General features: G+C 39.0%; 1 protein-coding gene across 2 annotated transcripts in view; it reads right to left on the bottom strand.

Annotated features, from left to right (window-relative positions):
- Nucleotides 1–15,902: 15,902 nt before the first annotated feature.
- Nucleotides 15,903–24,238, bottom strand: part of LOC112982180 (atrial natriuretic peptide receptor 3) — a 49,132-nt gene continuing 40,796 nt past the window's right edge. For both annotated transcript variants that reach the window (XM_064500014.1, XM_026098374.2), the window contains exon 8: nucleotides 15,903–23,726. In XM_064500014.1, the coding sequence (XP_064356084.1) occupies nucleotides 23,615–23,726 (112 nt within the window). In that variant the 3' untranslated portion in view covers nucleotides 15,903–23,614. The remainder of the gene's footprint in view (nucleotides 23,727–24,238) is intronic.

Below are 24,238 nucleotides of genomic sequence, written 5' to 3'. Positions count from 1 at the left end.
CCCTTCATGCTAGCTGACAGCAACCTGAAAATGCTTTGGTACACCAAAGGGAGATGATCCAGTGGAAATGTGTAGTTTGACCATGAGTCCTGCAATTCTAGCTGATTCCAGCTGGCTCTGCTATATAATCACAACACACCACAAGAAAGGATCCAGAATACGGACAGCAAGCTCACCATCTGGAAAAAGCACCATAGGATTCCTGCCCAGAATGGTATGTGCTTACTTCGAAAAAGGCCCCTGCTGTCTATATGCCATTTTTGTAGAAATGAAGTATGAAACAGCTGGCCATATGGACACAGTTATTGCAGAATATCTTTTCTGCAATAGGGTAGGAAAAAAGGTCACTGAAAAAGTCCATGTGAAATGAGCTTTCCATACGCACATGACTTTGTCAGCTTGCAACATCCGTTTCGGAGGTGGCACTGAATTGCTTTCAGTATTGTTTTTGCTTCCCCAATACGTTAAACTCCAGTAGCAATGCTAAGGAAATTTTCCCACTGACTACAGGGATAATAATGGAAGATAATAATAATGTGTTAAACTTTGATGATTGTGCATTCAGATGGCATTAGCCTTGTCTAAAGAGAGAACTGTCGCTCAGGGCAAACTAATTTTTCATGTCTGAGCTCCCTAAGACATAGTAATTAAACAAAGCTGGCTAGCCAGGATAAAGTAAGTTATAAAAGAAAACATTTTTCTTTGGACATTGTAGGCTAGTTCGGAGAAGAGAGCTTGTTTCAGCTCTGGAGGAGTGTTCTGAAGGAAAAGTCAAACTAGAGCAGGAAGGAGAAAATGCTGAACTCCTTAGAAGAGTGACTTAACCCCAAAGAATGCTTAAGTATGAGGAAACTGAAGCAGGCAACTATATACAGATGGCTTATTGTTTGTCTGGATTTGGATATCACTTATGCTACCAGAAGTAAAGATTAATAGATTTGGATCTTTTCCAAGGCCTGTGTCCGTCTGCTTCCACCATCATGTGTCCCTGAAGACATGAACTGTAAGTCAGACTGCCCACGAAAGGGAACTCTGTGAAGGGTTGTGCTAAGATACTGGGGAGTCTGTGGCTGCTGTACTAATCACAGTGTCTAAACTCATGGACCACAGGCTTTCAACTCCCAGAAAGGGGTGATTAGGTACCCAAAATCAGAGGGAGGAACAGAATGATCATTTTACTATTCTCAGCAACCTCAAGAATGTCCAAAAGGGGTGACTTGACCAGTTCTATGATGACACACATTTTGCATAAATCCCATTTTAATTTAGGACCAGCCCCTTTAATTTTTTCTTCTATTTTTTGATGACATAAAAAGGATGCTTGCAAATACACAAATGTGGAGTCTAATTTGCAGCACCTGAGATAGGGGTTTATGGTTGCAGAACAGGGTAGTACTCTTTGATCAGTATTCAGCAATTCTCTGCCTGAGGAGAAGGAACTGTTTTTCTCCACAGCTTTAAGTTTGGCTCTAAGGTTGATGTGGAACAGTGTTACTGCAAACAGACAGGCCTGCCTAATTGCTATGGCATGCGCTTCAAATAATGATTAATAAATACGAGCAGATTTAAAAAATAGCTATATGTTGAAGTCCGTGCTAAGTCCACCCTAAACGATGCCTGGATGATTTGCATGCACTCTCAGGAGAGACAAAAATAGCTCATTATATGCTTAGACAGAGGTATCTTTATGTGGAAATGTTCATCAAAAACAGGCATTTCCTTGCTCAATAGGTGTAAATACTTATTTTGTGCAGGCAATATATGTATCACACTTCTAACATTAGGAATGTACAACATGTGCACTATTTCTCCAGTCTCATTTTTTTAGTCTAGCTTCTTAACCATGCATAAGCTTTGGCTGCCAGTCCATCTGACATTCCACTAACAACTTTTGAATCTGTTGTTTGATTTCAACCATTTATGATAAAGGGACAGAAATTACATTCTTATACATTTCCTGAAAATCTGTACATTAGTGCCACCACCAAGAGAAATACTGCATTCAGTTTGTCAGTCATCTGCTCTGTTTTGCCTCCCAGCTGATTAGTCAGCCTAGGTATACTGTCTGGCTAGTCAGTACCTGTTTTGCTTTGAATGCATTACAGCAGGCATTACTTTCTGCATGAGTAGGCATTAGAAAAGGTGAGAAAGAGAGGAGGTACCCTGGAAAATGTATGGGATACTTTAAGGCAAATAGGGTTGAGGGAAGCAGGATTATTTAAAGGATAGCACAGCATACTGCATACCGCATTCAGTATTTATTAGTTTTGTTGCTCATGGAAGAAGTTTTAAAAAAACAGAAAGCAAAATAGCTATTAGTTTGGATTAATTTCTATATTTTCTACTATCCAATAGTAAACATTCTAGGTTGTATTTTATACAAAGCAAAACTCCTAGACAGTCGAAGCTATTCCAGTTAGAGCAATATACCAGCCCTCTATTAGTGCTGTGGGAATACATCCAGCAGACAGGAAATAATTTCTATGAGAAATGGTTAGCACTTCAGTTTGATTACGGGTAGCGCAGTCAGGGTCAACTTGCTGTTGCATGGCCTGCTCTCCAGACTATCATTCTCCTTCTACTCACGTGGAAGTGAGAAGTATTTTCTCACTGTAAAATTATGTGAGAAATAATCACCTCCAAAATTCCTCCTGGTATGCCTAGAAAAAGACTTCTTATGACATAAAGTGCTGGCAAAAATCAAGCTGCATTGCTTCATGTCCACATACTCTTGTGAAAGCTCTAAATCTGGCTTAAAAACAGTTATTTCTATCTGAGTGTGCAAGGCCTTTATCAGTCGGGTTTTGCATCTCTGGTTCTATTCTACTCTGTCTGTGTTAATCAAATAGCAGGAGGTGTTTTACATACACTTCATGCTGTGATAAGGCAGTAAAGGGAAAAGGAAATTGCAGGAGGTTTTGCACATCATATGGATATCCCAACAATGGAAATCCAGCACAGCAGTAGACTTACTCCCATCCCCAAACACAATTTTTCAGAACTGTGCAGAGTCACAAATGAGTTGGAGCAGTAGGAAGTTGACAGTGACCTGCCCTGGGACAGAGTTATGGCTGTGGTCATTGCCAGGTTCACACTGTGGTTGTTATAGTGATGAAGTATCTGTCTCTCAGGAGAGTTGTATAATGTATGTCATGCTACAGCCTGTAATTTTTGTTTTGTTGCTCTTTGTGTTACATGTATTATGCACCAGGCAACCTTAGCCTAGATCTACTGTGATGTTTTTGCATAGGAAGCAAGTCCAGAGAGCCAATATTTTGATTGTATGATGGCCCTTTTACACAAATTGACTAGGTAATGGCCTCTAATCTGCCTTTCAAAAATACTCAAGACACAGAAATACACTGAAAACCCATCACAGAAAATACTATTTTTTTCACAGATACATAACTCCATGAATTCAAATATGAATCTGGCATTAATATAGGCATATAAAATATGATTTATGTTTATATATGACTCCATTGCTTCAAGGCACAAAATAATCACTAGCTAACATAGATTGGGCTTCCCATTATGCATTTTTTCTCAGCTTTCCTTAAATTATCTGATTACTGCAAAACACAGGGTAAATGCAGTGAACCTTACTCAAAAAAGTTAGCTTCTTTCTCTGTGTTATTATTACTCTCCTCCTGGGTAATGCATACATATCTCACTGGACATGATAAAAGTCATTATGTCCTTCGCTAGGGAGAATCAGCCTTCCTGCTTGCTTTTCCTGTCTACAGCTGTAGAGCTTCTTTGATACTAACCCAACATCCACATCCAGGCTTAAAAATGAAACCTGTTTCAAGTCAATTGAGTAACATTATTGACTTCCCTGTAATTACTCTTGTTGGAGGGAAGAAGTAAAACCCCAGACAAATTAACGTTCCTTAGTTTTGTCTCTGATGCTGAATACCAGTGGTCAGATGGTTCAGCTGGTGGTTTTTCCTCACCTTTAAAAATGTTGTATATCCAAGTATTTAAAATTGCGCCCTTTTTTTTTTTTTAGTCCGAAGATTTCCTCAAACTAGCTGGTAGAGTGAATTGTCTTTTAATTGCAAGGAGGGAAACAACTGAACAAGGGTCTTTCAGTCCACTTGTCAGAAAGCATTAAACAAAACTCCCACCAGAGACCAGATCCAGCAACTGTCCAGGACAGCTGCAGAAAACTGAAGAAGCAACTGGATTTTGCAGGCCAGGTTATGCTCTCCACGTCAGCAACATAAATCCTAAAAATTGTTTCAACAATTTTTAGCGGTAATATTTAGCGGTTTCATAAGCTTTATGCCTTCCAGAAGCTCTTAGTCCTTTTGGCATGTACTCTACAGGCCAGCAAAGCCCATGAGGCACTTGCTTCTCTTCTGGTTGCAGCAGTACTACTTCTGTAACTAGAGATTTGTGATCAAAAATCTCTTGAATGTGCAGGTGGGAACCTAGATGTGCTTTGTGAAGTAAATCAAAATAAAAGTGATGAATCCTGTTGCATGCCACTTTTACTCTCAGTCAGCTCCATTAATTTCATGGAGCTAGCATGGATAAAAATAGCATTCAGCACTGTGCAAAAATTAAGTAAGAAAGAGAATATGTGATTTTTTTCTTAATTCTCTTTGGTTAACAATATATCAAATATTTTGCAGCATAAATTTCTTTATGTCAATTCAGTTTTTAAAGTCTCTGTTAGAAAAATTGGCTAAATTATTTCTCACAGTTAGAAAAGGCTCTAATTTCTCTGCAATGTAGATGTGACTGGACATCCTTAGCTTCACTTGTGCTTATGTGCTCCCCAAGAGACCTATGGGAAAACTCACTGCTGAGTACTTTTCACCTCTTCTGTTCCATCTCTACGTCAGACCAGCTATGATGCAAGTGTGAGATTTTATTTGTGAGTTCAAAAAAGGTGCTTCTCCCGTTTTTGTGAGTTTTGGACCTTTTCAGACCAGAAAAGAACATTAGAAAATACCTCTTGTAAACAAGAAGTGGTTAAGTATTTTGCTTGGAGACAGAGTTCCTATGTCTTTGGAAACAATGTTACTTGAAACATTTGTTATCACTTCCTCTTTTAAACAGTTAAATAAAGAGAACTTAAACCAAAGGTTCACCGTGATATTAGCAAAAGGTTAAGATAATATTTTTAGATTATTTTTTTCATCAATGATTTCAAAGGGGAAAAACAGCATAATTTAATTTTAATTGCTGGTCCCTTTTCCACAGAATGGCGCGTATTGATAAAACAGATGCAATCACACCCTCTCTGAACACTCTCATACACCATAGTGGTGGACGGGGTAAATGAACTAGAACAGAATAGGAGGAAATATGGGTTACATGAAAGCACTACAAAATGGTGTATAAATCCTTTATCAGAAATGTGCTTTTGCACAATGCTATTTGAATCATTTGGAGGTCAATCCTCAAGAGACTAATTTCAGTCACTCCCAGTCCCTCACAGTCCCAGTGAGAGAGCACTTCAGGTGTGCTGGAGCTCTGCAAGGAAATGGAAGGCTCAACTGCATCAGCAAATTGCCTCCATCTTCTCTCACCTAGGGCTGGGATGGAGGCACCCTGAAGGATCTTGCAGGACTTCAAGGCTATTTCCAGTTGCAACAGAACCTCTGGGCCATTTCTTAGGCAGGGACTGCTAGAGTACAGCAAGGGTTTGGCCATCCGCTTTCTGCCCTGATATACGTCTTACCCTGGGAACGCAGGCCCATCTCAGTGCTGAGTGGACCTCCTGGAGTGATGTCTGTGATCAGCTGCAATGTCCTCTTGGCATTCAGAAAGGAGTGGGGTTTTGTCTTGCAAAAAAGGACGCAGTATCTGTGGCTTTAATAGCATAAAGAAAAGGTTATGAAGGATGGAGAAAAAAGGACATAATAGTGAAAGAAAGGCTATTAGGAGAAGACTGGAAGGCATTGGTGAGAAAAAAAGAGTAAAGATCCAAGCCAAGTAATCCATGCAGCCAAAGAAACTATAATCCTGGGACAAAGTGTGAAGTAATCTACTGAGCTACATTTTTATAGTACTGGAAGTTCCTGAATAATTTCTCATGCAAGAAGCTGGTTTTTCCCCCAGAAAAAAATGGGAACTTTTTAGATGTTTAATGAAAGAATAGGATTAAATAATACTCTAATATACAGACCAGCTCATGCTCTTGTTTTATTAGTGATTGTTTAAATAAACTGAAAACTCTGGAGAGACAGCAGCTGATTCAGGCTGAAATGAAATGAAAGCAGGTTTTTTTTTCCCCAGCAAAAGATCAAAATCAAAAACACCAAAACGTTTCAGGTCATCCCAAAATGTACTGGTTAACACAAGATTAAATGCTTCATTTGACAATTATTTTGTTCATTTTTTCCCCACTTTTCAGCTGGAAAGTGTTCTGTCCAGCTGCATAGCTGATACAGGCATTTGACCTACAGGGTGAGCAGTACGTTTAAAAATAAATCCAAGAAAAAAGCCAGGAACAAATTGTGTCCCTTCAATTTATCCTCCGCTCAGATAATAAACCAAAAGCTTTAGGAATTCTACCTAGAAACCCAAAGAGAAAGCTATCTAGTCCAAAGAACTAACCTGACATCTTTTTCAGTGTTTCAAATCACTGCTAATGCAAGTGTGAAAAAGAAAAGCAGGTATTTGAAAGTGCCTTTAAAAATGGCGTAGTGGCTCTGTTCTCACAAATGAATGAATTAGGACATAGAACTGGTCTGAAAAATTCCTTACAGATTTACAAGTTACAGTAAGTCTCTGCAGAGTTAGATTTTGAGCTATAAACCTGTCCAAAGTACACAGATCTATGTGGTATAGACAACGTTTGGGAGCTGACAACTTTCCGCAACAAAGACGCCTCTGATACTGAAAACCAGACCTCTGTGGCTTTCTATTTCCTGTGTTAAATCACACTTAGCATAGGCTTAAATGTAAGTTAATAATGATAATGTTAGGAAGAAGGAGAATTCCAGATAATAATACAAAAACAAAAATAAGTGGAGTTGTTCTCAACTTAACAAACTTAGGAGGGTTTCTTCCTTGTTTCCTTTGGTTTGCAAACTCCTGTAGAAATGATTTAATGTTCATTAGTGTTTAAGATGTATTTTGCAAAAATATTTATCCTTCCCTTTCCTTGTCCTTTTCCTCTGTTTATTTCAATGCCAAATGAAAAATAATGACTCCAGCTTATACTACCATTCAAAATTGTTATTATGAAATGGGCATAGGCAGCATGCCTGATCACCAACTCAGTACATGGGTTTCTATTGGCTAGCATCAGGCCAACAGAGCAGGTAAATGCTGAACCTACCTTTTTATTCCTTCCATGAGTAGCTGTGTCCTTCTCTCTTGCTCACTCTCTCTCGAGGTCTCTCCTATTTAGTTATCATTTGCAGGCAATTTCTGGACCCCAAATATCTTTCAGTCTCCTCCATCCTTCTGTCAAATAATGTTGAAATTAGCCAGCTGATTCGAAACTTGCCACAGATGAATAAACTGTTGCAGTGCATAATTCCATTCCTTTAGTAAACTGGGCAAACACTGCAGAGGGCATAATGAGGCCCTTAATTACAGAAACCCTTCCTTAAAGTTTTGCCTTGCTACAGAACCCTTGTTTGAAGCTTTGAGTGTTTTTCAGCAGAAAATGCCTGGTGAGGGTAATACTATCTAATATGTTTACCCTGCCTCTAAGTAATTTCTTTGTGTTGCATGCTTGAAAACACACTTGGTCAAAACAAGAGGGGCTATCTTCCCTGCAGAAAATACTGTTTTTTTAAAAAAAAGACTAACAGAAAACAAATTTACCAGTTCAAGATGATGTAACAGTTCTTCAAGGGTTTTGAAGTGGAGTGTTATGAGCAGGGGCAGGCCAGACTTCTGTCTCTCATGATGCTCAGTTTTTCCCTCTGTAAAGCACAATGTGCAGTTTATAAACCCTAGAAAAACTTTCAGATGCCATCTGCTCTGAGAGGCTAATGTTGAGAAGAAAATATTATAAGGTGGCATCATAACATATTTGAAAACCTGCAGTTTAAACTATTGGGACTACCTCAAACTGAAGTAATGGTTTTCAGGTGTTTTTACTGAAATATTTTATTTCTCCTCAGAAAATAGGTTCTTTTCAAACAACATTTAGCCAATAATTTTCCATTGAAAATAATACTGGTGAGCATTTTTCAATCCACACCACTTATAAAGCTTTTCTTATGTGATCACCAAATTGGGAGGAAGAATGGCAACAAATAGGAAATATATCAAGAAGTTTCGTAACTAGGAATAGGCCTCAGAAATATGTTTTTCACCCTCAAATCTATTTTGCTTTGATAATATTACATGCAAGTGTTTGTGAGAAATCTTGCACATGTATTACATCTTAATACATCTTTATACAATCTTGTGTCTCAATACATGTGATATATTGTGATATATTCTATATCCAGTGTATTATATCTTATATGTATTGTATCCATATACAATGATGGAATGGTGGAGATAATTCTACTGAATTTATGTTGGCGAATCATGTCTTGAATAATTTCTAAAGCTTTTCCTTCATTCCAAGAGCTTTATTTTCTCTTTCTGAATACTACAAACCCTAAAGAGGGTTGTGAAAAGAAGGATGGTCAGGGAAGAGAAGAGAAAAAAGAGCCATCACTTCCATTAAAAAAACTTGCTTCTCAACTATTAATTTTCTCTGCAAATGGCGCAGATTGTAAATCTGCATAGAAGGCATGATTCTTACGACAAAGAAAAGCATTTAACCCTGACCTTTTGAAAATGACACGTCGATGCACAACCTGACTCTGTTTCCACTGTACAGTTAATGCATATTTTTAATATTTCCGATTATATGGTATAAGTTAAAAGATGACAATGTGTTGAGCATGAGAATGCATTGATACAATTTGGCTAGGTTAGTTAAGTCACAGCTAATGCGGTATTTAGCTGGTATAACATTACCCCCTTGATTTTGACACTGTAACCTTGATAGCAAACTTGGCTCTGTTAGCAAAGTGATGCTTCCTGCCTCCCATTTGCAAAACCAACTTTTCTTCAGAAGCTTGAATTAATCCAGTTAGCTCCGCAGCCACAAGGGAGCCTAAGCAGCATGTGAAACCTGGAGCACTGCAGCAATGTAAATGTAAAGTAAACGTGTGGGCATTTAAGTTTACCATAGCTGCAGAGCTGAGAGGTGATGTTTTGCATGAACACTCTGCTTCAAATTGCTTTTAGAATACAGGATTTAGTCAGATAATGACTTGAAGTTCGTTACATCTGCAGCAGGGTTAGTGGGCTTTGGAACTCCAGGATATAATTACAGCAGTGCACAGCAGCATAAAGGAAATGAATTAGGATCATTCTTGACTTTTTAATGAAAGTTGCACATGGGTTTCTATATTAATATTGAATTTGGGTTAAAAAAAATTTCTTTTTTCCAATATTTCAAACTTTCCTATACAGTTTCCTTGCCGTTTCCATGTAATTCCTCTTATGGAACGGATGTGCACTTGTAAAACAGCCAGTGGAAAGAAACTGCTTACCAATAAGAGGAGGCAATAGTCAAATTTTTAGGGTAGGGAAGGAAGAGGGTTGATGAACAGGGTTTGGGGACTGACTTTTTTTGTTTGGACTTCTGTTTTCCAAATGAGTAGTGATTTTGGATGCCGTGTTTGTAGGTGGACCTGCTTGAGCCAGTCTAAAGATCTGATTTTCCCAGAGCAAGGTTTTACCATTTACCAAAGTCAAATTACTCCAAACTATTCCAAATTAGGCACCCCTGAACTGAGAGATTTCAAATCCCCAGTCCTTATTGCGAAGTCTTGACTACAGTATCTGGAAGTGTCTTAACCCAACAAGATCATTTTCATTTAAGTTATGGGAATTGTCCCATAGTCAGGTTCAGTATTTAGCCAAATCAACAGGAGAATGAAAGGGCTTTATCAGATAGCCAGTCTGTCATGGGACATAACCAGTTACACAGAGTTTTAGTCAAAGAAGTTACTCTACGAGGAAAATTGAGCTGGCGTTCGGTCAAAACATTAAAACATTCTTTGAGAGGCAGCACTGTTCGTCGTCAGTGACGTGCTGTGTGGGTTTGCTGATGTTTGCACAGGACCTTTTACCTTTGTGAAGTATGGAAGAGGCAGTTATTATCAGTGTTCAAAGACTTCCTCTGACAATATACCACTCATTGTCACCTGAACACAGGGCTACAAGTCTAAAGATAATATAGCCAGCACCACGTGTTACAGACCTGTAGGAATAGCAAGAACTGCGCTGGCATCACAAAGCATGTAAGGGTGTGACTTTGCCTCCTCCCGCTACAATGGTACTATCCTGTTAACATTAGTCTGCCAAGTTAGATACATTATGTTCTAGCAGAACACAGACTCCTAATAATATTTGTTTGACAGACCATAAACTTTGTTTTCAACAGGTGGTCTGTATGTGGTTGAAGGCTGCAGTATTACAGTGCTATGGATTTCAGTCGTTCTTCCAGGCTGAGAGGGTTAAGCTATGAGAGTTCAGAGAGAAGCCAGCTATTTCTACAAAAATATGTTGAAAATGTCCTAATGAAAGTTGTGTTACCTTTTATGAAAAAGAAAAAAAAAAAAGAAAAAAGACACTGTGTGGAATTCACTAACTGATAGGTGGCATAAGGAATGTCCTCTGGAGGAATGCAGTTGATTTGTGGTTATTATTTATATCACCACTGCGAGCCGGAAATAAAATGAAAGCCCCGTAGCATGAGGGAAAGGTATTTCTCCCCAGCTAACAGTCTCAGCAGCTGAGTGGACAGAGGACAGGAGAAGTACAGAGGGGAAGGGACACAAGAGCAGGTCGAGGACAGAAAAATGGAAGGCAGCACTCCTCGGCACAGCCTGCTGCACCCGAAGCAACGGCCCCTGCGCCCGAGCTTGGTTGCCTCGGGCTGCAGGCGTGGCTGAGGCTTTTTCTCCAGAGCTGACTAATCCAGGTGGACTCTTTAAAACAAGAAAACAACAATTTTAAAAATAGCTTTGAAGAAAGCACTTAGGAAAACTGGCAGGCAGGCAGAAGGAAAGGAGGTTAGGCATGGAGTAGAGGGACTAGAAAGGCCTATGGAGGAAATGGAGGAAAAAAGTGACCTCAGAGTGAAAACGGATGATGGAAGGAGGGACTATAGAAAGGACTGACGATGTAAAGGGGTGAAATTAAACACGATCTCTTGTACAGGCATTCATGATTATGAAAGGTTTTTTATCCTTCCTTTTTATTTCCTTGGCAGAGAAAGGGGAGCTGTAGGGAGGAGGAAATTAAGTGTTTGGTGCTGGTGCTGATGGAAACTTTTGTTTCAGCTGCAACTCTGGCAGAGGAAGAATTTCAGACTGGTCAGGCCCAGGTGAGGGCTTAGAGAGCAGTGGTGTCTGTGTTGGAGGAGGCAGGAGCCCTTAATATCTGTATTAATTTGTCAGGCTCCGACTAAGGAAAGCAAAGTTAATGAGGCCTTAACATACTTGCCATTGCCATGTGACAGGCATCTATAAATATTCAAGGAATGATGGGATCACTTCGCTCTTTCTTTGTTTCAACCTCAGCTCCCATCCCAAAGTGAACTGGAAAAATTTTTATAGGCTTTGGCTTGTCTCAGTTAAATTAACTCCCCTCCTTCCCACTCCTCTTTCTATACCTCCTTTCCTGTCTACTTTTTCTGAATCACTCTCTCGAGCTGTGTCCAGGCTGCTTTCGGCTCTGGCATTGAGCTGGAGCTTGTCACTAAAGGCATCCTGGCATGTACATTAAAGGGATCTGGAGATGAAAATGACCACCAGTTAAATCACCTCATCCTCCCTCTAGTCAGTGCGGGTTTGTTCCTGCAGCACACTCCCAAGGGCTTTGGGTTTTAATGCCTTGAGCAACAGAAATTCAACCCCCACCCCCTTTGGGAGGGGTGTCTGAGAGCTAATAGATCGCACTCTTACGCAATTTTTCCTGATACATAGCCTACATTTTCCTTTGTTTGATGTCTTTACTCCGTTATTCCTATTTATAACTAGTGCTGGGTGAATCCCAGGTGGTACTGAGGTTTATTTCTGTTTAAGTAGGCATGCAAAAGGGCAGGGACTAGTCCACATTCATTAAACCTTTTGGTGCCTTCCTGACAGGCTCCATTATGTCTTCCTTAAAACTGCCCAAGTTCCAGTAGAAAGCCTTGTTTCCCTCTATCCTAGGAGGGTAGGAGGTTGGATACTGGCCAGTCCCCTGCTCTGGTAAATCTCTTCTGAGAACAGACACCAAAGCCCTGATCTCCTCTATCTATAATATACCTTTTGATGCCCAAGGAATACACAGGTACTTCTTAAGCTGTTGTTCCAGTTGATATCCCATAAAACACTCTGGTAGTCAAATGGGAGCAAGTGGGATCCTTTCCTCTCTTACCATGAAGAGATTTTGCATGAAAGGAATCAGTCAGGGGCTGTGAACGTTTCCTTTTGACTTCCCAGGAGAAATGTACTGCTTAGGATTCCCAATAAAATCCACACTCTAAGGCTGTCCAAGCAATAGTTCAACATAATTGTTTCTTACTGGCAATCTTTCCTTTTCAGCAAGGGCATATTATGCATCTACACAAATTCAGTGACAGACAGTGCTGTTAGGGCTCTGTCTCTCTAGCTGATTCTTCATAGTGAGAGCAGCTTTCTCTTTCTTGAGGCTTCACAGCCATTAGTCCATTCCTGGATTCGGGCATCTGATTTGGCCAGTACATATAAATCACACTGAGAGGGACTGTTCTCACTGATGTCCTTTCAATCAGTAATACTTACCAGGGTTGTAGGAAGCCTCAGATCAAATCTTTCTTCTGCTTGATTTGAACAGCAGTTTAAGTCCAGGAATCCACATTCCTGGCAGAAAGGCCTCTAGGCTATGGTATATAGTCTGTCTTCTCACTCTTTCCTTTTGAAGGCTAAACAATAAAAGAAATGTTCTGCTACAGAAAGAGAAATAAGAAGTGAGACATCCCTGCTGTGGTCTGGTAGTCTAGGCATGCGTTTAGGTTATGGGAAAATTATTTTAAAATGCTTTTACTAAGGCGTTTTCATTTTTTATGTAACAGTATATGAGTTCAGCAAGACACCAGTTCACAAATAGCATTCATGTTTAGGGCAATCCCTTAGGAAGCAGAACTGGGGTCCTGTCCCTGATCCAAGTCCAGTAGAAGAGAAAACTGTCACTGGTTTTCCCTCGTCATGCCACTACTAATCTAACACTAGGCAAGAGGCAGGAGGAAGACGGACCAGCACAGCTGGGGTGATGGAGAAATAACCAGCTGTGAAGCCTGTTGGCTTATAGACAATGCGGTAGCATTAGGTCTTTGGTAGTTCATGTAGCATGTGCTAGGAATAGATCAGGCTGGGGAAATTTGCTGCTTTGATACTGTGGGGATATAGGTGGGAGAAGAATAGGGCTCCCAAGGATATGAATTTCTTGTGTCCCCTGAGCTTGGACAAACATATACCCCATGGTGACAGTTTTCACCATCAGCCAGCACCTAAATGTGTATATATATAATTTGAAAGCAGAGGCATATTGTGTGAATTGAATGGCATTGTCAAGAAGTAGTGGAGAATGGTAATAAAGCAGTATACAGCTAGAACAAATAGCTGTAGTGGACAGCATAATTACTTATAGACAGGGAAATATAAAATATTTTTTCTGAGACAGATGACTGAAGGCCATCAAACCAGCCCTAAAATGACTCAGGAAAATTTACCAAGAGTAGCATATGTACACAGGGAGACCCTTTTGGCATCACGGGCTGTAAATTATGGTTATTCCTAGGAGGTAACAAAAGAGGTTCTGTCAGCTGTACAATTAAATTTTATTGGCAGTACTCTTTCAAGTCAAGAAAACACTGGCTGAAGTTCAAGACCAAGATTTGGCTCAACAGCCACCATAATTTTTGAGAAATGTGATGAATGTTCCTCAAGAAATAGTTTCCTCATAAAGCCACAAAAATGTGTCCAGGTTACAGGATATCTAGAATGATATCCAGAAGTTGCTTTCCTTGAAGATCAATTGCCATAGGTAATTTCAGCAAATGAAATTTTTACCTGGCAGACTGGCTGATACTCTCAGACAAAAAGATTCTTAACACATAGGAGTGAACTGTTGCATAAATAGTGATGTATGTATATGCATACACAATTCATAACACGACTCTCAAGCATTCATTTAACTATTAAAAAAGTAAAAAAAAAATCACCGTAACAGTAGAAGTCCTTCCAGTATGGAGGTAATTAAATGTTGGGCATTCAGTAATAGCCTCGGGGTTATACACTGAACATAAATTCAGTCAATAATGTCTCATGCAATAAATCCAGTCAATAGTGTCTCATGCCATACTCTCAAGCCTGAGTGAACATCTGATTTCATTGAGGACAAGGAGCTTTTTTTTCATTGCCATCAATGAAAGCCAGATGTCAAAAGTTCAGCTTCTGTTGTCATCCTTGACAGTGTATCCCTGAAATATAACAGTAGTAAAGCTTATATGGTTACTAATCTCAGTTCTAGCAAACTGCATTAGTAAACACTAATAAACTAATCTTTAGATTATCCTAACTAGGGTCTTAAATTAACTGCAGAGGAGTCATGTAAAGTGTACACTTTTAAAGGGCTCACTGAAGATCTCTAATGGTTGCAGCAGTTATTCAGAACACAAAACCATACTTCCATAGTTTTATTCTACAGTTCTTTATAAAGAAACATTGGAAAATCCCTAGGTAGTCCCAGAGAATTCCTGTTTATAATGGAATAAAGATATATGACCACTAAAAAACAAAACAAAAGCCAACAAACAAAATCAGGAGAAATAGTAATATCTGTCTATAAAATGTCCATACAAATACAGGTGTATCTCTGAGGATGCAAATTTAAAATGATCTGAATTCTAACATTTATCAGGAATGTTACACAAATTTAGGAAGGGTAATATTTTTGCATCTTATGGTTTGATCAGCTGTACAAACCAGCAATATTCATTTACTTGCTGGTAGTATGGAGTTAATTAATTTAGTGACATATCTGGAGACTTACAAATGAAAGGAACTGCAGCTAGAAAAGTAGTTCAACCCTCTCCTAACTGAATGGGCCTCTGCAAGTCTGTATTTCTAGCCTTTGCGTTATCCTTTCCTTGGGGGCAGAGAGATTTTAGATTGGTGGATAAATCAGAGGATGTTTCCATCTCTGCATCAACTCTCCGGTGAATTTTTGGTGCTTTTAGTTTTGATATAAGTGTGATCAGATATTTCTTCCTCATACCCATTTCCAAGTTATTTTAGATTTTAAAGGCCTGGCATACTCTCAGGCACAAATCTTAAATTTGGCAACATCGCTACAACAGACACATGCTTAAAGAAAGCAGAAGGCTAGACAAAACAGGATAATAAAGACTGTATTTAAAAGAGCAGGAAAGAAACAGAATGAAATGTCCCCAATTTGATAAGATTGCTGCGAAGAAATGAACTTGTAGGTTGGTAAAATTTGTGAGTTTTGCATCTGTACAGGCTGTAAGAATTAATGCTTACTACTTAAGGTTCCAGTGCATTTAAATAATTCTGTTACTATTTAATTGTATTTCTGGAGGACTGTGAATAGATATAAAAATATTCTATGCATGTTTATACTGACTAAACCTTTCCCAGGCCCTGAAACATTAGGGGGATTTTTCTTCCCAAAGAAAGGTCAGATTGATTCCTGATTTAATTAATTGCTAGTCATCATTAAAGTCAGGGTTTTATATGGTGTCTTAGACCCAGATGAATCCTCCTGTTATTAACTTCTTACAATCTGATAGTACTCTCTATACAAAACACACATCACAGACCAAGAACGCAGTGAACAGGTGACAAAAGACACCAGGAAAACAGGAGGTATCAGATTCCTATTTCTTTAATGGAAACATGTTGCTACAATTTGGGTATGTGATATTCTTGCATTTTTTAAATGTTTAAAAGAAAATGTACATAATAAAAAGTCAAAGGACACCAATGACTGTAGATATTTTAAATGACCAAGTCATAACAGAAATAAAATACATTACACAAATAAACAAAGGTTATATCCACAGTCATGAATACTCACTCTCCTCTACACAAAAACAACAATAAATAAAATCACATTATATGCAGATAGTTCTACTTACATCAGTACAATATACTGTGCAGCTTTCCATTCATTTTCTGCTAGACTGATAATAGGTTTTTCTGTTGTCCAGTATTTTTACATTAATAATGGACAGTATCACCCAAAAAAGGGGACAGAGTTAATGTCCACAGTGTCTATCCTGAGTCCTTTTAGTTTTGTGATAATTACAGCCTATGCACAAGAAACACAGCCAATTCTACCCATCGCCTTCATCCCGCCACTCTACCCACGTGTCCTCAGCACTTTTAGATCTGTGCAGTCAAGGAGACATTGTTACTAGGTAATACCACAACTTTTGGTCTAGTGCACCCTGGCCAGGTCCTATGCACCACTTAAATCCCATTTAAACTTTATGTAAGGGGACTATGTGGGATTTAAAAGGTGAATACGCTTTCTGCTGAGTCTTTAAGAAATTAGGTATGGAACAATAAAGACAGTGTACTGTACAGAAAGAGTTTGATCCCACCCTCACCAGAGTCAACAGTATCTTCATGGGAGTATAATCAGTCCCTGAGTATTTTCCCTCTTCCTTCTCCCTAACTCAACTGCACAGATACTTTCCCTATATTTTCAACAGATCTTTTCATTTCTTGCATCCTTTGCTGCAGAAGTCATTACAACATCTGCCACAAAGCTACAATAGGGAGGTACTAAATATGAGAGGAAACATTAATCATCTCACATGGCACCAAAATAACTGTCCACAGATTAGTAACTGTGATATTGGCGTTTCAGTGGTGGCTCACTCCTATGTCACACTGCATTTGCAGTTCGCAGAGAAAGAAACGTCCAGATCATCAGCTAGTACGAATCAGCGTAGCTGTGCTGATTATATCAGCTGAAGGCTTAGTGTAACATTAGCAAAACCTCTGATCAGAGTTTGGGGAGAGAATTGTGCGTTCCTTGTGCATACCAGTTAAAATTACAAAAGAAACCTTAAAATGATTTTTTTTAAACCCTTTTTGGTACATTTCCTTTGTTTGCTCAAGTGTCTTCTAGAAACATTCACATGACAAAAACACCAAGCAACAGTTCACAGAGAGTGGATTTTAACCTTTCAAAGATTTAACACCTAATGAATCCATGTAAGATTTCAGAAGTACTATAGCTTAACATACAAACTTTAACAGTGTCAGATAATTTAGAATATTTTGGCTTTGATGTAGAATATTAACTTAGTGGTTAGTAAGAGATTTTGAATGAACTCTGAGCCTCATCTTTTGAAAGCCAGTTTTGTATGCTGTAAATCTTGTGTATGTCAGTTAAGAGGCACTCTGAAATGTAAATTCTGGAAGAAGTAATAGCATAATAAAAAAAACTATGTAATGATATACTGGACATAATTAAACACTAGTCCAAGGAAGCCTCAAAGCCATGGCAGCATTATCTTCTTGATCAAAATCAGCAATATCCTTGTAAGAACAGCAGCCATAACCATCATCCTTTCTTCTTCTATGGGTGAGAAAAAGGGAGAGCTGCATCTATGCCAGATTTAAGACTTTACTGGGGCAAATCAAAGTCCTTAGGCTTCCTGTCATTCTCTAGAGGAAAAAACACACTATCAAAGTCTACTGCACAGCTTGCTGATCCCGTAGACAGCCAGGTCTGAGGTCTATCACAAGTAGCTATTTGTTTTAATTTCAACAATCATTTTCCATCAGACTCAGAGTTACAATGTTAGAAGGTATCTGAGAGTGGAAAAAATACAGGTCTTTTGCCATCTGAACTCATTTCTGACTCTAAGTAGGGATATGCACAGTGCAAACACTTGATTCTTCCATTTGAAAGGTTTCACATATCCACAAATCTTCTTGTGCTTTCAATGGCAAGAAAGAAAGGAGGGAAGGATTAGAGGCATGTGCAGCACATACCTGAAGGCAAAACTTTTTCCAGCATTTCTTTAAAAGTATATTCCAAAAAGTAACTTTTATATGTCTTTGTTTCTGAAAAAGACTAAAGTTGCCTCCTACAATACATGCACATTGCTGAAATTTGTCCCTTGATTGTTCATTGCTGTGACAGAAGTTATTAGGACATGTCCCTGACCAATAAAATAAGTCATGCACCATTAGAACTTACCTATCTGTTCCTATCTGTCCTGCTTTGAGGGTCACTAAATTTGGTGTCATTACGTAGCATCAACGATTAGGGCAAAAACAAAAGACACTGCCTGACATCACCACACAAACAGACATCATCCAACCATGGCTGAACTACAACCTAGTTCTGCAGCCCAGTCATGCCCAGTAATCATACTGGCTTTAATGGGACTGCTCCAATACTCACAATATGCAGTACTAGTCTTGGGTGTTCTTAAGAGGAAAGGACACCAGCTGCAAACTTCAGATTAAACTTCAGAAAGTTTTTGGTCAAGCCAATCTTTCAACTTCACTTAGTCAGTTACAAAGACAGGTAACATCTGACAATTCTGGCTCTAGATCTCAGATAATGGCTGGTATGGAAGAGGGCCAACGTGACCTGCGCCCACAGCTCAACAGCATGGCAGCCACAAGCGAAGGCTGAAGCTATATAAAAGCCACATCTCAGTGAAGAGGAAGCATTTCTGAATAAATGATGGAAAATGGCTGTGTCTCTTCAGAGTACTTCTGAAGCTAGAGAAAAAGGCATGAAAAACCAGGGAATTCAACAGTTTTCATTCTACCCTGGGAGAAATTGAGAAAAAAATCTCATCTGCATTATTTATAGAAACAGAATGGTTACATGGCTACTGTGAAGCGTAAAGGAGGGTAGTGAAGGATGTGGAACTGTCTTAAGCTCCGGAAAAGGTGGACTGAATTGCCAAAGAAATTTATGACCAGGACTATTAGCTTCCTGTCTTTGATGTCTATTCTTGGCTTTCCAGGAGCATTATGGCATTCATGAGGTGAAAATCGCTCCAGAGCCAAGGTCAGCTAAGGCTGATGCAGCCTGTTCTATTGCAAAGCTGAGAAATTCACTCTGAACTGCTTCAAGATGCCGAGTTTAAAGCCTGCAGACACTTCACAAAGGGCCTGCGCTTGCTTCCATTGAGTCAATGAGAGGTTTTTTTCATCAGCTTAATAGGAGTGGGATTGGATCTCCAAGTCAAAAAATTAATCAGAAATTAACCTCTCAGTAAAACACCCTGTCAGAGAACATACTTATTTTGTCCTGCACAACTCTCTCCTCCCAGCATTTTCAAAGCATTAGCCACATCTTAATAATTATCCATTAAAAAATAACAAAAGGCTTTCAAAAATGCAAGAAAGCATTTCTTAAAAACAATCTGAAAATAGATCATTAACATTTATTTTCAGAAGTGAATGAATACACCTCTTTATTAAACTGAATTCTGGACACAATCCTGCAAGGTGCACAGCACCCTCAATCCTAATTTTTAGCAATGGCTCCATATTCTCAGAACTTGGCTGGATTTGGTCTTCAGTGAAGCACATCACAGAAGGAACTGCTTACAAACTTCTGAGACAACTCAGAACAAAAAAACCATCCACAAGCAAAACTTCCAGAAGTACCTATGGCCAAGACTAAGGTATCTAGACATCTGACTCTAAAGCTGTGGGTCTCAGCATACTAAATCAGAGGTACTGTTGAAAGCTTTGCTTCACCTTTGTCTTTGGAGAGTAGTCTGCAATAGCCAGCTTGCAGTGGAAGTCTGCATGTTGAAGATAAGGAGCTGGAAGCCAGATAACTTGTCCCTAGAATCCTCAAGAAGAGACCCTATTAAGCTGAATAATATTAAGTAATTTAAAGAAATGCTAAATTAGCAGAAGATCTTTGACAAACAAACAGACAAAAAACCCAAAGCCACAAGTATAGTTTCAAGTTAACAGCCACAGCTGTAAGACGTAGCAAAAAACATATGGACTATGGGGCCAACCTTTTTCTGGTTTAAGTACATGGCAAGATTCCCTTTGGTTCAACCAGGACCAGGATCGTACCCTTTGGTCCCATGTGAGCAAAGCACTTAGAAGCTGAAGTCGAGCATATTTTAAGTGTGTTCTAAAGTACTGGGCTGAGTCAAGGCCCTCCTTGTGCTGCTCTGTAATACAGATGTATGTTTGTAATACGGGCAATTTGTTGCAGCCAAAAATGTAGGTTTTGAAAACTCTTTTGGGAATCCATTATTATTATTTTGATTAGACATTCTCTTACAGAGGTTGAAGCCTAAACATTGTGGCATTGAGCTAATGCAGATGAGCCAGAAAGGAAAAGTGCATTAGATGGTAAAGAATCTCTCTGCTGAATAATCTAAACTCAAAGCAGTTTGTGATCTATAGTCCTTGGAAGATCTGGGAACTATTAGCAAGAGGCCTGTGAAAGGCAGCTAAGAAGAGCAAGTTTATTTATGCTATGCAGGAATCTACTTATGTGAAATGTCTTAAATGATCTCTACATCTCCATGGCAAAAATGTACACGTGTTCCCAAATTCAGAAAGATTACAACCCGTTGATCTAAAATGTTCTAATATGCAAGAATGGTTCACCTATGGAGGATGGTGGGAGATGCTGGGATGTAAAATGTGGCCAGACCTCCATCAGCATCCCACCAGCAGATATCTCATGACAACACTTCCTGAGGACGTGATTAAAAACGCTTCACATAATTGGGGATCAGAATTATTACATTTTTAATTTAAGAGTGACCTTTAATTATACTTTTTCTGTTTGTTTTTTATTTTTAATTTAGAGTAAAATGGCACAATAAAAAAATTGTCCTAACAATTTGTTGTCCCAGCCAGATCTGTCCTGGCCCAGATCTTCCTGTTTGACTTAACAGTGCTTGGCACAGGAAAAAAAGCAGATCTACACTACTACGGTGCTCCCTAACTAGGGACTGAGGGAGTATGAGTTCAGTCTGCAAGGCAAGTCAGAGCAAACATTTCTTAAAAAGTTTATCCTTGAGATCATACCCACCCTTCCTCTACATTTTTAAAAAGTTTTCTTCCCTTTTTCAGTGGCAAAGTAATCAAATGGATAAAAGAAAGAAAGAATACTGAAAGGTATATTTCCAAATCAAAACATAAAACTCTCTTTGAAATTAGCTAAAAAAAAATTAATCACACCCCTCCCTCCCCCAAGCTAAATAAAGTCAACTGCTTGAAAAAAATTCCAAAAAACAATTAGAAATTCTTTTTTTCCACTCCAACACTACAGCAGTATAACTGCTGCTCTAGCCTATGTCCTTCTCTGCTGCCCATGGGCTAAGGAGGCCACTCCAGAAAACAGTGTCCATTGGCCTGTTACTTTGGCCAAGGCACCTTCGTAGAAGTCATACGCTGTAGGTCCAGAAAGGGAAATGGGATGATGTGAATCTACCATGTGAATGACAGCTCAGTAACTGTGAGGCCTAAAGATGCCACATCTACCTGCTCTACAGCCATCATCTACTCTGGAGCAGCCCTGAGATTTGAGAAGCCTTGCCCTGGGACATTGGATGATATTTCAAAAGGGCAGGCAAGGAACCACCACATATGTTAAGAGACAGTGCAATGTAAGAAACAGTAAAACCAGCCCAGGGAAATATCCCATGTGACCTGCACATATAACATTAACTGATAAAAGACAGCAGAAAGAAGATAAAGCCAACTTTTGCTCTTCACTCACTTCCAGCTACCCCAAAATGGTTTCTCTGAATTTGCCCTTGAGCTTCTCAGAGTGTGAAAGTTTTGTAGAACATGGGCTTCAGTGCCAGTTTTGAGGATAACTTTCATGTAAAGTATAACTATGGGACCCAAAAGTTCTGCTTCTGAAATCAGAATAGGATAAACCAAAAGATTTACCACATTAGAATCATGGTCATAGTTGGGTTTTCTCAGACAATGTTTTTATGGGTCTTATTCATCATGTTTATAATACATACTGTTCACTTCCATTTGTTGACTAGAAAGCATAGAGCTCTCCTCTAATATAAAATAACCTATCAGTAGCTAATTCATCACAGATTTAGTCTTGCTCCCAATAAAATTAATGGCAAAATTCCTAGGACTACTGATGGCAGAAATATTAAAATCAGCCCTACAGTAGTGTTTTACCACCCCAGTCATGGAGGTAGTGTGTTTAATTGTACATACATGAATGATTAGTCTCACTGACTAACATGAGACTACCCAACATAGGAAAAGTTAATTATTTTCAGGATCAGGGCCATCATATGGACAATTGTATAAGCACATTTATATTGGTTAAATAACTATTTGCATGTTGCACATGCTTGGAGAACAGAGTGGGGCAGAAAGCTTGTTATTATCCATAATTGTTATTATCCATAAACTCCCTTCTCTTCCCCACATACTGATTTTTAAAATGTATTTACATCTATTGACTTTCCCTGCATGTTACTCCTGTCATAAAAAATATGTCTTCAAACGTTCACTCCCCTTAATTTTTAATCCTACCAAAGCAAAAAATAGATATTTTAATAGAAAAATACAAGATAAAAATTATCCTAAAAATAAAATGTTAGCATGAAATGTTGTTTTTACACAAAAGACCCTCTTTTGAATTGCCTCTGCTATACAAACACTTCTGTATCTTTCATATTTACATATTTTGGATGTAATCCTGTACTCACTGAAGTTAATGGGACTTTGCCATTGACTTCACTGGGAACAGGAAGAGGCTCTTCATAGACTATATTTGCCTCTCTGAAAGGTGATGGCAGTGGGGAGAGAAGAGCATGATAAAACACACGTAAGACTGAAGAATTAGCCAGTCCTCTCCGGAGGCTTGATTGTCTTCTCCCATGCTATTTTATACCAGTGAAACTCCACGTCCTTCACTGGAGCTGTTCCTGACTCCCAGTGTGTACAAGGGAGAACCAGTGCTTTTCAGTGCGCTACTGTACACACAAGGCAGGGATGACTTGTGTGTGTTTCCACCTGCCTGACTTTCTCAGTGGAGTTAATTACACCCAAGCGCCAGTTCCCTCCCAGGAGTGAGCTCTATATATCCAGTCCTGCATCCCCTGTAATCAACGGCAATCATTCAGCGATGCAGGATCACACCCCAAATGAAGCCCTTTTTTCATTTTGACAGCAAAGCAGCACCTGTGTCTGTGAAACCACATTCGATACCCACAAGTGAGATTTCATTAAGGAAGAAGGCAGTAGGAGCTAAAAAAAAAGGGAACCAAAAGAGGCATCCCCATCAACCAAGCCCAAATCTGCTGCCCTTAGCATATGCCTTAAGAAATATTGTCTTTACACAGTAAGTACATCTTATAAGATCAAACTTTGTCATTTTCTTTTTTCATGAGATGAAAGGCCATGTGGTATAATGTGATTAGTAAATCATTCCTGAGCTTCTGAAAGAAATTAAGATAAAATTACTGCTTAAAAGAGTGAGTTCTTCGAGAGCCTCTTCTTTTTACACTGATGTCTTTGGTTGTGTCCATTTCCCTAATTTCTTTTTCCAGGAAGAATGGGATTATTTTTCTTCTTCTTTATGCAGCAGAAAAATGAGATCTAATGGAGTCTTCACGTAACTGCCGATGTTTCCCCATGTTACAGTCCTCCTGTTGAGTTCGTCTTTCAATAGTGATTCTGTATTTCTTTCTGCATGAAAGGGGAAGAACAGAGTGAGAAAACCTTCTCCTGCTATAGCATAACAGGACTTCCCTTATAAAGAATGCCTGTAGGGGACAGCTGGGTTCCAGCTGAAAAATGAAATGCGACAGAATGTGAAACCCTGGTCAAAGATTAAAGTAGTTTGCCTTGAAACATTTTACCCTAGCCCAAGAATGCCTGTTAATTTCTACACAGCAGTCTCAAAGCACCAAGACACAGACATTTGTTTCTTTGAAAATTTCTGATCTAAGTGATTAGGAAGTTTTTGTGAAGCAGCATGTGAACTGTGTCACATCACTGCTTTATACTGATCAAAGCCAAACTTCTTTCCTGTATACAGGGGCACTTTCTGCAGAGTTCAAACAATGGAGCTGACTATTCAGTTGCATTTCTCACTGAAACTATACATTAACTAACTAACCCTCCCATCTCCCTCTGAGGAAAGCTACTATGTTTATAATGTCAGTGGAGGTAGTAAGATGAATTAAGAAGTGGGCTGT

This window comes from Dromaius novaehollandiae, chromosome W, assembly GCF_036370855.1.
Source record: "Dromaius novaehollandiae isolate bDroNov1 chromosome W, bDroNov1.hap1, whole genome shotgun sequence".
NCBI classification, from domain to species: Eukaryota; Metazoa; Chordata; class Aves; order Casuariiformes; family Dromaiidae; genus Dromaius; species Dromaius novaehollandiae.
The sequence above is the reverse complement of the archived record's forward strand: the minus strand, read 5'-3'. Positions and strand labels throughout refer to the sequence as shown.